This window comes from Entelurus aequoreus, linkage group LG05, assembly GCF_033978785.1.
Source record: "Entelurus aequoreus isolate RoL-2023_Sb linkage group LG05, RoL_Eaeq_v1.1, whole genome shotgun sequence".
Lineage (NCBI taxonomy): Eukaryota > Metazoa > Chordata > Actinopteri > Syngnathiformes > Syngnathidae > Entelurus > Entelurus aequoreus.
The window spans coordinates 49,354,264-49,370,713 of NC_084735.1; the positions used below are offsets into that span (position 1 = coordinate 49,354,264).

The 16,450-nt window shown below is 38.5% G+C and overlaps 1 protein-coding gene across 3 annotated transcripts in view; it reads right to left on the minus strand.

Annotated features, from left to right (window-relative positions):
* Window positions 1-16,450, minus strand: part of LOC133650717 (roundabout homolog 2-like) — a 240,172-nt gene that overhangs the window by 13,638 nt on the left and 210,084 nt on the right. For 2 of the 3 annotated variants that reach the window (XM_062048299.1, XM_062048301.1), the window contains exons 12-22: window positions 16,185-16,351; window positions 15,972-16,093; window positions 15,657-15,873; window positions 12,559-12,683; window positions 9,343-9,526; window positions 3,232-3,477; window positions 3,085-3,124; window positions 2,757-2,896; window positions 2,379-2,660; window positions 605-752; window positions 286-498 (exon numbers count right to left, since the gene is read on the minus strand). In XM_062048299.1, the coding sequence (XP_061904283.1) occupies window positions 286-498; window positions 605-752; window positions 2,379-2,660; window positions 2,757-2,896; window positions 3,085-3,124; window positions 3,232-3,477; window positions 9,343-9,526; window positions 12,559-12,683; window positions 15,657-15,873; window positions 15,972-16,093; window positions 16,185-16,351 (1,884 nt within the window). The remainder of the gene's footprint in view (window positions 1-285; window positions 499-604; window positions 753-2,378; window positions 2,661-2,756; window positions 2,897-3,084; window positions 3,125-3,231; window positions 3,478-9,342; window positions 9,527-12,558; window positions 12,684-15,656; window positions 15,874-15,971; window positions 16,094-16,184; window positions 16,352-16,450) is intronic. The other variant, XM_062048300.1, reaches the window with a different exon arrangement.

The window sequence follows — 16,450 nt, forward strand, 5'->3', positions numbered from 1 at the left end:
CAGAAAATGGGGCCTTAAATATAATGTGTGATCTGTGTATAGGGAGGGCATCCCTAAATAGGAGTCACCTGGTCTGAAACAGTTATAAGTCAGCCGCTTTGTAGCCGAGAATATTCATGTGTAGGGGCGGTGCGCCTCCAGAGTGGTCTCCTCCCACTTCTGAGCTATCGACACTGACCCCTCACGTCATGCGTAATGCTGGCGGGTCACCACTGATTTACTAATAAAGCCATCACTGTCATGCAATCCAAACACATTCATGCAAGAGCGAGGCAGTCCATGTACCGTGACAGATGCTGGCTATCCTGTTGGTTAAGCCGGGGCAGGTCCTGGGTAGCCCGTGTCTCCTCGTGGGGAGATGGGGTGAGCGTCGCGGTCGACTGGTGACCGTAGGAGGTTGCTGGAGAGGAGGCGTCATTTCTCTGGCAGGGGCCTTCTTCGCAGCCCTCCATCAAGTAGGTCCTCTCCGGCAGAGGAGGACACCACTCCTCATTTGAGCTACAAGCACAAAGAACCGAAAATAGTTGGAAATATATTTTTCGTCCAGTTTTCTCCAATATGGATTAGAAGCTTTAGCACCATTTACGTAATATGTTCTACTCACCCTATGTCCATGTTCTTGTGCTCGAGGGGTTCTTCATCTTGCTCACACTGTTCCAGCTCTCCAACCGGGGGAGGTGGGGGCAAGGTCTCCATCCATGTCAGAGATGGGGTCTTAACAGCCTTACCCATTGCCTTCTGCTTTGGCTTACCTAGAAACCAGGCAAGGATAGGATGAACATATTATAAACAAACAGTACATGTAATAAACTATACAAAACTAAAAGATAATTGGACACAAAACAAAAACAAAAGATACAACATCCATCCATCCATCCATTTTCTACCGCTTGTCCGTCTCAGGGTCGCGGAGTGCTGAAGCCTATCCCAGCTGCACTCGGGTGGGCACTCTTGAAAAGTCGCCAACTCATCGCAGATAGACAGACATCATTCACACTCACATTCACACACTAGGACCAATTTAGTGTTGCCAATCAACCTATCCCCAGGTGCATGTCTTTGGAGGTGGGAGGAAGCCGGACTACCCGGAGAGAACCCACACAGTCACGGGGAGAACATACAAACTCCACATAGAAAGATCCCGAGCCTGGGGATCGAACCCAGGACCTTCATGTTGTGAGGAACAAGCACTAACCCTTGTCCCACCGTGCTGCCCAACATACAAACACAATAAAGAACAGTTCCTAAAGAAGAATAGAGGATCAAAACTAAGACATTATACAGTTATTATTATACAGTAGTAAGTTATTATTATATAGTAGATAAGTAATATCCTCTAAAACTATTCGTAACCACTTTACAATAAGGAAATCCTTATGAAATAGTTTATAATTGCTATATTTGTATTAAATATCAGACAGTGTTGGCTCACAATACTACTAACACACATCCTATCCTCCATAAAGTAATATATGAATGGGGTGTCCAAAGTGCAATCCACATCTTGAACACAGAATATTCTATAACTAAAATATACTTCAAGCAAAAATGTAATGGAAGTGTTAACAAACAAATGTATTAATGGTATGGTATGGTTAATTTTGAACACACATTAAACAAATTACATTAAAGAACATCACATTTACACTTGCGCTGTATAAACTCAAGTTTTTTTGTTGTTGTATTTTAGTAAAGTCATTTACAAAAGCTACACATGGTAGGCTTATAGGCTACTAGATACTAGCAACACACAACAGCTAAACACACAATAACAAACAAGCCAGACATACGTAATAAGTGTCTTTAATTGAACAATACTCCTGTCTAATATAAACAAATATCAGATCATTACAGTTGTATATTACTTACAAATACAAAGTCTCCAAGGCAGAAAAAGCGTATTAGAAAGTATCCAGTAGCAAATGTGTCCACATCATTTCATTCACTGCTTCATGAGCTAAATGTAATGAATATTGTGGCCACTAAATATCGCCAAAAACAATTACCACTCCACAAGACAGCATAAGTCCATTTTAGACGGTTAATAATAAATAGCTCAGTTTTTATATTACCTACCATTGTTCTTTGCGTAATTTCATTTGATCAACATTTCACACTACAAAATAATACAAGTATGCATGATTCCTGCTGATGTCAAATTAATATTTGTTTTGGCCAATACTCGGTGCCCCTTAATCAGTATTGTATCGGAAATGAAAAAGTTGTATCGGGACACCCCTTGTATAGTTAAAAGATTTTTAATAAATGTAACCTTATTGCAAACTTCTACCAAACTATTTTATACCCCTTACATTTGCCAAGAAATGAAATTTGGGGTGTGTGTTTTGTCCAAGTTCAGAACTTTCCCCCATCCTCACCATTGCAGCGGTCTGGCTGAGCGTACTGAGCTCCAGGGGTTCCATGTTGGGTGATCCAGTGTCCGTCATCTTGCTGCTCGCCACTGTGCGCTTCGCCCTGCGTTTGGTGGGAGAATGGCATGACGGAGGTGGAAGCATAGGGAGTGGTGGAGGAGTGCTGGCCGCAGGTGAAGCCGTGCAGGTCCTCGTTGGTGGCATCGATGGTGCTGTAAATTGGTCCTTCGGTGGATCCGCCCATGCTGTACTTCTCTGTTTGATTCAGATAGTTGGAGATGCCTGCTTCTACACAGCGTGCAACGCAGAGGGAGCTTTCTTAATACAACCACAAGTCTTGCACTCTACTGCTGTACTACTGTGAGAAAGATCGCAGCTTTGTACCGTTGTAATATCTTTCAGCTGTGTCATGACTGGTGGTGCAGCAGTTGACAGCCTCTTTACCGCCGTGGACCAGATTGGTGGTGGGCCAAGAGTCTGCCAGCCACGGGTAGTTGCCCATGTTGCCTCCCAGCACGCCCGGCCTACAGAGACATCACACACATTCTGGTGTTCAGTGGCAACACAGTGCGCATCAGCACGATATCCACCACCGTCCAGATGGGAGTACAGTTTGCAGCGAAAAAAACAAAAAACAAAGACAGCATGGCGGCGAGTAGCAGTCCACTGAAGTGATGCAATATTACTTAAGAGTAAATATAGGACGTATTACCTTCCATTGAGTCCAGATGCTTCTCCACATGGAAAGCCAACTGGAGAAGATGTAAGAAATATGTCATTTAAAGCACTAAATATCACACTTTTCCCAAAAGTCGAGTAACACTGTACACGGATGATATTGAATCTAGTGTGACGTAACTACTCTTGCCTGCTGGCGTGTAAGCGAAGGAGGCGGCGTAGTGGCTCAGCTCCTTTCTCTTTTTGCGTCGGCAGTAGATCCAGACGCTGAAGCCCATGAGGATGACCCAGCAGGCTCCGCCCATGCCTGCTATGAACGCCGGCTGCTTGACCACATCCGTGATCTGCTCGGCCAGACTCACGTTGCCCTCCTCGCCGTCGCCAGCATCCGTGCTGCCTGGCACAGTGGGCTGTTCAGCTGCCGTCTCTGGACGCAGTAGTCAGTTGGAAACAAAACAAAATTAGACAACAGACACAAAGTGATACTGATATCAAACAATATATAGACGGAGCTTGGATTTTACATTTGACGATTATTTTCATGTCATGATAAGTCTGTTAAACACTTATAGGGCCTGATCTAGGGAGGATGTTTGATAAGAAATTATCGAGTTCGAGCCTATTATCGAATCCTCTTATTGAACCGATTCCTTATCGATTCTCTTATCAAATCCAGATAGGCTGTTGTATATGGAAAAAAACACAAGCTCACTTTTATTTTATAAAAAAATGAAAAAATAAAATAAATAAATAAATATTGACTGTTACCACCCTAAAAAAAAAAAATATATATATATATATATATATATATATATATATATATATATATATATATATATATATATATATATATATTGACTGTTGTTACCCAAAGTATATTAAGTGGGATTTTTCAGAAAAACAAATATATACAGTAACACAAAACCAACCTGTCTATGTGATCACTATAGGTGTATGAATAATAATATAGTGTTAAATGAAATCAGTCCCTTGGGCACAAAACTGAAAATAATACAGCTCTCCAAAAAGTTGCTGCTATTGGAAAATACTAACTACACACACAGGCAGACAGCTAACAAGCAATCCAAGATGTTTAATAAAGTTCCAAAGCAGATTAATCCATCTAGGCTCTTTATTGTTGTTGATCTTGCTTTGTCTTTTCCTATCTTTACTTTTGTCTTGCACTGGACTGCTATTTATTTTTATTTTTTTAACTGAAATACACACAATGACAAATGTATAAGCTATGTGATTCAATTAACATACTCAAATTTAATACACAATATGTAAATATTAGCTTCATACAAATATACAGTACTATCATCAAACAAATACTTGTGAGTGTTGAAACTATTTCGATGGTGGAAATACACGACTGGCAGCTATTTTAAGTCCTCAAATCATCCATTGAAACAGTGCACAAAAATCGTTTTTCAATAAACATCTTAGTTATAAATTTAACCACTTTCCACCTTAATATTGAGTTACATAAACAAGTTAAACAGTTTACTTACAGACTTATCTTTTCCAAGGCTTGTAAGAGCTAACACAACTTGTCTACTTCTCAATTGTCTCATGAACTGAACTGACTCGCCAACCCGGAAGTGGCCAGACTTATGACGCATAGTATTTTTATATCGCCACAAGGTGTCAGTAAGAGTCTACAATCAAATGGGCATTACATTGCCCATTTGGGATTCGTTCCCAGGGATTCGAATAAAGAACCAACTCTTTTTCTTTACTATAGTGGTCTCTATAACGGGTACCGGTTCTCAAAAAGGGATTCGAGTCCGAGGACTCGGTTCTTTTCTTATCGAACAACCGGGAAAATCGGTTTCGAGCATCATCCCTAGCCTGATCTACTAAATACTTGTGTGTATAAAAACATGCAGAAATTTGATAGCACACGCAAAGCTGATATAGTAAGCTGCGTCTCTTAAATGAGCAAAAAAGAGAGCCTAATCCATTTCGCATGTCTGTCTTGATGAATATGAAGAAAATCTAATGATTATTAGAACGCCCACAATAGGAGGAGATGCAAATATAATCATTTAGCGCTCGCGATGTGAGTCATCAAGACTGAAACTGTTCTGCGGCCGCTGTTTTGCGTCTACATTAAGCACGTCTAAAATGTCTGTACAAACAGGCACAGTTACGCACAAATGGCTGTTTGAAAGGAGGCGATTGACAGAGAGAATATTCTGTTTGTTAGCATGTCAACATATTTGAACTGTCGGAAATCAAAATATTAGGCATATCATCTAGTCAGTAATGACATTTTTTAATTTTTAATAGCTGACCGGTGACCTAAAGGGGACCTATTTTGCAAATCCAACTTTTCTTACCTATTGTTTTTGTGTATTTTGGATCTGCGTACGTCCTGAACATTTGAAACCAAACCGTGGAGGCATGGCAGAGATATTTATAAAACAATCTTGCCTTCCTTCATACTTCCTCCAAACGAGCCGTTTGGAATTTGCCCAATTTGTGTCGTTGTTCCCAAGTGTGACATCAGCAGATATCTCCATGGTAGAAATTTACCCGAAAAGTTTAGCGTGAATCCGACATTGCAGTCAATACATTATTTCTTTCTCTCCATCCTCTTGTTGTGGGGCACACTGGTTCATACATGCACATGCATCCTGCGCGGTTGCCATTTCTAATACAAAATACTGTATAGTTCTAACATATCTGTCAGTAGACTCCACATGGAAGCGCTAAACACTATAACATGGCTGACGGGGAAAAGACACAGTCGAATTGGGGGCACGTAAAAAAGGCCGCCCATAAAACGGCGCATTCTGATGAGGCGGTCAGAAAGCGGCTTGAAGATGGTCTGTAAAACATAATCTATGCAACATTTTGACCAAAGAACCGCCATTACATGTTATGTAAACCATAAGGAATTGTTTTAAATGTAGAAAAAAATCATAATATAACACCCTTGAGGAGCTAATTAAAACAAATACTGTTGATTCGTTCTGGTGTGTGCTGGCATTTTATTTTAATGCCAGCATATATGCTATATGTTTTTTGATATAGGAGATACAGTATGTATATTTTAATAAGTCTCCTATAAAAAAAAACAATCACTATCACTGCAGCGCCTCCAAGAGCGCACTTAAGCTGTTGTCTAGATTGTGCTAGCTATAGTCTAGAAAATATGGTACATATTAAATTTGTGTGCTACATGTCAAAAACATGACAAACACCACTGGTTGGACCATATGATGCTATAAATGCGCAGGGAAATAAATGCATGTCTCTATTTTGACAGCCGGTATACATGCAAAAGCCTCATTTAAGTAAGGCACTCTGCACCACTTTTGCACTCGTTATCAATTGTACACGTAGTCTTAGTACATCACCCACAACACGCCCATTAATAGTACACAAAGGCCTGATTTACTAAAGGTTTGCGTATATTAAAACACGTGCGCACTTGATAGCACATGCAAAGCTGATCTACTTGATCTACTAAGCTTGTGCGCAGAGGATTGCGTCTCTTAAGTTAGCAAAATAAATGAGCGCAATCCATTTAGCTGTCTGTCTTCATGAATATGCTAAATATATGCTGATCATTAAAATGCCCAAAATATTATAATACGGAAAATGCTAATACAATTATTTAGCACACATAGTGTGATTTATCAAGATTAAAACTGGTCTGCGTCTATATTTAGTACGTCTAGAAAGGATATGCAAACTGGCAGTGGCCCAGAAATGGCTGTTTCAAAGGAGGCATTGTGCTGCAGCTCTGTCCTATAAACATACTGTATATAGACTATCAAAACAAAAAAATTATACATATTGTCTTTTCAGCAATATCATTTTATAGCTGCTAGGTGACTTTAGGGGCTTCTTAAAACTAATACAATCCATTAGTTTTGATGTCTGCTGGTGTTTTTTTTTAATGACGTTTGTTTTTTCATATACATATAACATTTTTTTATTGCAAAATGCATTTTCTTGCCGCCAAAACATTGCAGCGCACACTCGCAGTTAATGCCAGCATCTCCCCAGGCGCATCTTCAGTAAACTAACAAAGTGGGTTCCGTTGTAGATGCAGTGCAGGACTGCTTCTAAAATGCCCAGTAAAAGTGGTACATGTGTGCTGCATTTTTCAAAATGTAACTAAACGCAACAGGTAGGAGCATGATAACATGAATGTGCAGTAAATGGGTGTCTCCATGGTGAAATCTGCATAGTACATAGAAAAACTACATTCAAACAAGGCAATCTGCATCAGTTGTTATCAAATTCACACGCCCACTTGTAATAACACACAATTGTAAAGTTTGCAAAAACTGATTAGCGCCTTATTTGAATCTTAGTAGATTAGGCCCTATTTGAGGTAAAAAAAATAAAACGTTGAATAAAGGTTATAAATTAAATTGTATTTGATTCAGTGAAATATTTTATTAGTATTTCATTAGCTACAAACCAGCAACATTTATAAACATGCCCGCTAAAATCCAACCACTTTTTTTTTTTTTTTTTTCTGACCGGCACACCGTTACCGGAAACCATTTCTACTTCTCTTGTTGTAAAATGACACATTTATGAGTCACCTTCTATGGTGAAGTTGAGTCGTGGCGAGTGGAGAGGAGGGGAGGATGTGAGGTGGGGTTACATGCGCAAACTATTCCAAATAGTATGAAGGAGTGCATACAGCAGGTTCTGTAAGTCTGACTATTTTTGTATGTACACAAATTTGGGATTTCTGGCGTACAAAGACTTTTAGTCAGAATTCCACTTAAAGACTATAATCTCACAGAAAATCTTGAGAGGGAACTGAAACTTTGAGTTGCCAAGCGACAGCCCCAAATCCTTTAGTATTTGGACGGTAACTATAAAGCGGAGTGGACTTAATGTATGCGATAAATAGTGTACAACTACACAAAACATCTGCTCTTTGTGTTTTGAGTCATGTTTTCAAGATGAAATAGTGTTTTCTTCAATTGCACACTAATTAATGTATTTGTTTTTCTGGATATTTTTTGTAATTGTTGTCAAACTTATAAAATCAGCAGAAGGTCAGATTATTATTAATATTGTATTTGTAAATAAAGACAAATATATTTTTCTCCAAAGAAAATACAAAATAATTTCATGTTTTAAACTACTTTTAAGTTGACAGCAGTAAATGGAACATAGAAATCTTCATAATGTAAATAATCCAAACCGTTGAATATTCCTGGCAAATCTAAGATAATATAATCGTTAATTTATATGAATAATTCAACATATTTAACTACACGTTATTGTGTGCATACACAACACAAAAGTCTAAACAGCACCATCATGATCAGTTAGATAGACTTTGCCCTTGTTGTCCCAGCACAATTATGTCATCAAACTGTGAAGTGACAGCTTTGTGTTACTTTAATGCAGCACTAAGTACATTTTCAACCTTCATAAAATATTTTCATAACTTTTGGGATGATACATGCCCTTACAACGAGTCGAATGACACTTCTGTCATGGCCTGAGAGGGTCTGTATCCCTTTTACTGGTACTTAATGACTTTGAGGAGGGAGGCAGGAACCCTGCCTCACCAAAAACTATAAATGTGCTGACTTGCTTTACGGGATTTGTCACTCCCATTTTGCCATGCGATGTGAACACCTACGTGCAACTACTGATGTCATGGCAGAAGCTCCACAACAACCAAATAAACTAAAAGTTTTGTATGAGGAGACAAAAAAAGAAAAACAGAGCTTACCCGAATAAAAGGACAGTCAGGATCAACATTGCCCGAGCTTTCACTTACTGGCCTGAGCTCGAAGACCAGGAATTTCAGACCAATGCTGCAAATATGACTTTCAATGCTCAAATCAAAGTAATAATACCAAATGTTTAGCTATCGGAAATTTGCATGGTTGCAATAAATAGCCACCAGCGTGATAGTTCCACACTACTTCCTTCGAAAAAACTCTCCTGTCTGTCTTTCTTTGCTTCGGACCTGCACCCGCTCCGATAAATTCTTGGTGTAACGTCATGTTTGTAGCGCAATCCAAGATAATGTCTTCAAAGTATCTGCTATTTAACATCAGCATAGCTGTTAGAGACGTCATTTTTGTGCCAATATTACAGTGGACATCATGTCAGTTTGATGCTATATGCGCGAGTCCTGATGGAAAATGTGGTCTTCTGGCAAAACACTACCACTTAAGTCTACTGGCACCGCCAAAATCAACCAAAACAGAAAGTTCTTAAGTGGGGCTTTAGAGCTAATCCTAAACAATGCCTGTCTCATTGAATGTGACTACTTTCTACATGCTGGACTCACCGATGAAGATGGGCACAGGCGGGCTGCGGGTGCCAACACCAGCAGCAGTAACAGCCGCCACCTCAACCTGGTACTGTACTCTGGGCATCAGGCCATTTAGAACAGTGGACAAAGTGTTCCCATCCACTGTCTTGTTGATGTAGTAGTGTGTCTGGTTGCTGTTGCCACTGCTCACACACCAAACCTGTTCGAACATACAAAGACAGGAGGAACATTTCAAATGCCACAAGATATTTTAAGAGTTTATGGTAAGAGACACATCCATCTATTTGTGAGGGGGAACAGAATTATTTGAAGTCGACAGCAAACGAAAATGAATTGGCTACAATATCTTTGAAAGGGGATCGCAGAGAACACAGGTAAAACTCAAATAATTTGAACATCTTGTATAAAAGTCCATTCCTTCATTTCAGAAATTCAACTTTAAAAGTGTAACTAACATGTGATATAAAGTCATTACATACAAGGTGGAATATGATAAGCTTTTAATTGTTATAATTGTGATGATCATGGTTTGCAGTTTTTGAAAACCCAAAATGTTCTTACATTTTCAATTTGAGGTTTTCATAAACTGTAAGCCCTAATCATCAAAATTATATCAAAAGAAGTCTTGTAATATATCTAGTTGCAAGTTATGAGCTTATGTCATATTTTAGTTTCACCTTGTAAATCTATTTGCTCCTTTGTACGATAGTCTAATTTTAGTTTCCCCAGTATCTTCTCAAAAGACAATACTTTACTTTTGAAAGTAAACAGTAAGCAGTGTACAGCTTTAATAGCAATAGGGATGTGCCAATTGATCGGGCAATTTTCGTAAAAAAGTACGTGATTGGCCAATGTCCATCACAAAAGCTGATCCATGCTGGCTAACACTGTATGTATTTATCCCCCCCTAACCGCTAACTGTTTACGTTTATACAGAGTGTGGAGACGCTTCCCTAAATTAATAATCCTTCATTGTGGCAAATAAACTGCATTTCTCCTTTACCATTATCACTGGAGGCTAACACTGAATAAGAACAAGCCAGAGTAGACAAGAAGGTATACGAAGCTAGTTTGAAACAACACAAGAAATAGGTGCTTAGTAAACTTTGAGAAGTCGAGCTGGAAGTGCGATATGGCATAAAGTAAGTAGCTATTAACAGGAAATGAACAAGTAGATTAATAAGAGTCTAGAGAAAGGATAATATAATGGTGCTTTGTTGGTGTGTAGTGGTCACTGAAGCATACATCCATCCATCCATTTCCTACCGCTTGACCCTTTGGGGTTTGCGGGGGGTGTTGGAGCCTATCCAGTACATGTAAAAGGAGGGCAGATCAATCCATATATCGGTAATGTTGATACCAGGGATAGTATCAGTATAATACTAGAGTGATTAGATCAGTTTTTCTCAAATAGTGGAAGGCACGTGGTTTAAGTGTTTTATAAATTGTGCTCTTAAATAACTGTTGCTTAACAATTTGAAGTTATTATCATTCATTGAGTTCATTTAATTTATTTTTTCAGTATCAAACGGTTTAAGTTGATTAACCAACGTTAATAGTTAATTTTTTTATTTAAGGCAAATTTTATTTTCACAAAATTATTTTATGTCGTTTATGTTAAAGTTTTCAAAGTCAGGGAATATTCCCAAGGACACAGAAGAAATTTGAGCGCAAATAAATAAATATTTAAATGACTACTACGTAGATAGTTTTTGATTTTGTTATGTTATTGTCTACTATTGACTTTGTTTTGATCAAACACTTGTATTTAATAAAACAGAATAAGGAACTACAATAATTTAGTGTGTTGATATTGACACACTATCAATATCACTGTCAATAAATACATTCTAAAAATTGCAGTTCAAACATTTGATTAGTATCGGTTGATCTCACTAATGGATGATTGTATCGGAATCACAATTTTTAGGAGTGTTCCTGATCGGAACACTCCTAAATATCAGTATAGTTTTGCTATCCATTGGATAATATAACAGTGCTTTGTTGGTGTGTGGGCAGTCCTTGAGGCATACAGAGGCTGTCGACACTGCCTCCTCCCCCTTTTTTCCTATACACGCCAAGAAGATTAACTGATAAGGTAAAGTGGATTTATTTTTATTTATTCCTAATCATTGTAGCAACCTTACTATCAAAGTTAAGGAATTTTGTGATTTCAAACTGTGAGTGCACTACAGGGCTAGTGACTAGTGTGCGTGCATGGCGGCAGGTCGGCTGAAAATGAGGACAGTTAAGTTGTTGTTGTTTTGACTTTGTTATTAAATAGAACGCGGATCCATCACTCCCTTGTTATGTTTGTTTGATATACAGTGCTGTATAGTGCTTTGTATTGTGTTTACATTTTACAAACCTTTACGAAAATATGGACTTTTGTCTAGGCTGGAACCCATTATTCATGTTTACATTGTTTCTTATGGAGAAATCTGCGACAATATATAAACTTTTCTATTTACCAAACCTGTACAAGAATCAGTTAAGTTCTTAAATTGAGTTTAAACTGTAAATCCAAGGTTTGTTTTGTTCTAGGAGACTTTGAGAAGATAGGACAAAATAGTTGCTATTTTGTGAGATACTATGTGTCCACTTTATGGTATTACATTATTTACTTCAGTATGTTTGGGTCCCAGAGAAAGTATTACTGATTAACACTGGAATTTTCTGTAATTGCTCCTCACAACATACTCCCGCATGCATTATACTGCATGAATTGTAAAGATACACACAGAAACATACTGCACCTCTATTATATTTGTCATAACTATGCTCTGAAGTCATCCACTTTTAGCTGAAGATGTTTATTGATGATATTTACCAGAATGTGTTCTTCCCTTATCACCTGACAGTTTAATGGCCTGACAGTTTCATCTTTTGTGGTATTGTTGCTTGTTGCTGATGCTTGCTTGTAACATGTCGCTATTTTATTTCTGATTACGTCATCTGAGTCTGCATTGCTGCGTAATTTTTGAGCAGCACATGCATAATATCCTTTAATGTCTCATTTTGACCTTTACACTTTCTCCTACTGTAACTGAGATGATTCTTGTTGCTCGGTGTTTGCCCTGCAACAAACATGTTTACTGTCCAAGATCTATTGTATTTATGGTAAAAGAGTCTTTTTCATGACACAAGACGACATATCTTGTCATGTTTTCACTGTTAATTGTTTTAGTGTAGCTAGGTGCCATTGCAATCGCATGAAAGGTGTGTATTCACCTTATACTCCTGGATGATTCCGTTCTGCATGCCGTTGGGTGGTGGCTCCCATGAGACGCTGATGCTAGAGATGTTGCTCTGCTTCACTGTTGCCACTGTTACACCTCTCGGCGGGGCACTCGGCACTGAAAAGCAAGATACATCATTAGCATAAACATTACAATGAAATATGAACTGAATTGGTCAAGAAAACGAAAGTGTATATAAGGAGTAAAAAGAGACACAAATGAATATTTTAAAACTGCCAGACCCCAGTGCTGTTGCTATGGTAACTACTTGTATTGATATCAACATTCTGTCCACCCATGGAATCGGCCAAACTTTAACTAAAGGCTAAACAAAACCAATATTTTTAAAAAGAAAAAAATCTAACCACAAGGAATCAAAATGTCAAAAACAACACGTGTCCTGAATAATTTCATGTAAGTGTTTAAGAGGTAAATTGTCGAGTTATTTTCAAATGAAGCTCTTAAGCTTAGCCTTAGGGTACATACTCAGGCAAATCAAGCGCTAGTGGTGAAATAATAAGAAGCTTGGATAGACAAAAATAAACATGCCTAACACTGCAGACTGCACAATCTAAGAGAGCTGGGGATACATTAAAAAACAAGGATTAGTTGAAATAAACACAAATTGAGGCAGCTATAACATTTACCTCCTAAACGTTGGGCCGTTTTGGTAAAAAAAAAAAAGACATATCCATGGATGATCTTGGTATCAAAAGGGGAGACTTTGACGGTAGTGTACAGTTAAGATTTTTCAAGTTCTAGTTAGTTAAATAAATGAACATTATATGCTTGTCTATGAATGTTATCATTCATCCAGGTCATTTTAATCTCAGGGCATTCAATCGATTGCAACTGGACTGTTTGGTTTGTCTTAGAAGATGTTTCACCGAGTAGGCTTAATCAGTACATGCTTATAGACTTAGATTGGTCAGATCTAGTTTTGGACTTAGATTGGTCAGATCTAGTCTAGCGGCTAGTGCCTATACCTTAGTAGGCTTCATCAGTTCATGCTTATAGACTTAGATTGGTCAGATCTAGTCTAGCAGCTGGTGCCAAAACCCAAAATATTTATACTCCAACACAAAACTAAACCAAAAATAGACTAGATCTGACCAATCTGAGTCTATGCGCATGAACTGATGAAGGCTACTTGTATTATGTTCGATATGTTCGAAAATAAGTAGGAGGAAGTACATCCTATTTCATCGTACCCAGCATTTTTTTTTACATATAGATAGATAGATAGTACTTTATTGATTCCTTCAGGAGAGTTCCCTCAGGAAAATTTAAATTCCAGCAGCAGTGTACAAAATTGTAAAAAGTAAAAAGTAAATAATGGGGGTATAAATGGAAACAAAACAGTAAAATATACAATAGAATAAAAATAAAAAGCAACAAGGAGAATAAAAATGTAACAGTAAAATAAGAATATAACAAGAGAAACTAGGCAGTATTGACCATGTTATGAAAAAGTATTTCACTGTTATTGTTTTGCATCCCCTGTCATCGTAGTACCCCCCTCCCCTCCCAGAGAGGAGTTGTACAGTCTAATGTTATTTAAATTTTGATCATGTCAGTGGACACGGGGTCGCTAGAATACAAACAGGGAATTTCAGCCTCATAACGTAAACGTAAGGTGAGGTAGTAATAATGATAATAATAATAATAATGGTTTAGATTTATATAGCGCTTTTCTAGACACTCAAAGTGCTTCACAGAGAAGTGAGAACCCATCATTCATTCACTCCACATTCACACCTGGTGGTGGTAAGCTACATTTGTAGCCACAGCTGCCCTGAGGTAGACTGACGGAAGCGTGGCTGCCAGTTTGCGGCCCCTCCGACCACCACCCATCATTCATTCACCAGTGTGAGCGGCACTGGGGGCAAGGGTAAAATGTCCTGCCCAAAGACACAACGGCAGTTATTTGGATAGCAAGAGGCAGGGAGCGAACCTGCAACCCTCAAATTCCTGGCACGGCCGTTCTACCCACCACACCATGTCACCCGTAAAAAAGACCAGGATTAATCGCAAAATATAATGTTATTCATCCCATTTCTGACATTTTGTAAAAGTTTAATCAAAATCTGCCCATAAGTTTTTGAGTTATTTTGGTAACTAACTAACTAACTAACTAACTAACTAACTAACTAACTAACTAACTAACTAACTAACTAACTAACTAACTAACTAACTAACTACCTAACTAACTAACTAACTGACAGACAAATCCTGGGCAGGCAATAAGTGATTTCTGTACATAACCGTATTTTATTTAGTTTCAGCCTAATTTCTGAAAGATTCCATTTAATTTGCTTGATTGTTTTATTGATGCTTTTATGTCTCAATTTGATTAGGTTTTTTTTTTTACATGTATGTTATTGTCTAGGTTAGTTTCTGTAAGTTTTATTCATTATTCTGCACAGTGCTTTGGTCCACTGGTTATTTTTAAAGGGCTCTACCAATAACGTTAGATTGGATTGGATAATTAAATCAATATCTTATTGTAAATAACTATACCTGTATTGATGAATATTGTTGAATTTGGCATAATATGTTATTATTGAAGAATAGTTGATGGTTACTTCAGCTGCATCAAGTTTTTGTGTGTTGTGTCTTTTATTTCCTTGTAGTCAAGATGATGTCATCTTCAATAATTTATTGTCCAGTTTTTTGACATCCTGGAAAGAAGTACTTTGCTTTCATCTGGTTCTCCATTTAACTTGATGTAGATTTTACAGCTGGCGCTCAAAGTGCCTGAGATTGTTTTTCCTGCTTCCTAAAGTCATGTGATGCTTTGTCAGACGCTTTTTTATGTTTCGGGTAATGTAGATGTGGAAATGTAGATATCTATGCTTCGAAGTAAGTGTAAATGCTGCTTGTTCAGTGAGTTTTAGCAGTCAAGGAATGATACTATAACTGTTAATGGAGCAGTTACCATAGCAACACACACAACCTGACAGCCCCCAGAACAGGTGTCCTGCAGTTTTAAAACGTGAACTCTATGACAACATTTTTTCCACATTCATGAGATGTTAGAAAGGGGAAAATGGCTTTTGATGCCCATTTCTACAGATTCTGTATGATTACCTTCTTCTAGGGTTCGGACCCGTATTGTACGGCTGTCCTTGCCCTGAAATTCGTCAAAATAAGGCCGGATCTTTATCTCGTATTCCGTTCCTTTGAGTAGGCTGGTCAGGACAATGCTGCGCTCAGAAGGAGAGTTAATATCTTGAAGAAGCCAAGTCCCCCCACTTGGGCAGTAGAAGAGGCGGTAGCCTTGCACAAACGGAGACTGACGATCGACCTAGAAGTGGAAATGAGACATGACGAAGGAGTATGTTGTGACAAGAGGTTCAACATTACATTTGAAGAAAACAAAACAACAAAGTTAAAGAGACTCACAGTCCAGGAGACCCGGATGGAAGATGTGGTAATTTTGATAGGATCTTGTAGCTGGACTGCAACCTCCCCCAGCTCTCTCTGCACCTGCCTGTGGTCCACTCCCTGACCTGTCGGACTCACATCTAAGCAAATCACACATGCAACTGCGCTTACCGTGATGCTCACTTCAAAAGTTCTGCTTGTAAGTCATGTCGTGAGGCTCTTCTGACTGACCTTGTGTTCTGACAGGCTCCGAGATGGGGCTGGGGTCGCTCAGGCCGTAAGCGTTGACAGATCGGACGATGAACAAGTAGATGGTGTTGGGAAGGAGGCCTGTGATTGTGTGTGTTTCTATTTTCACCATGTCGGCTACAGTTTGCCAAGTGCTGCCGGCTGATTGGCTGCAGAGGATGATGACAACAGACATTATGTTACTGATCGTTCACATGGTTTATTTTGGGGACAGTAAAATGCAAAACAAAACTGCTTTAGGATTTATT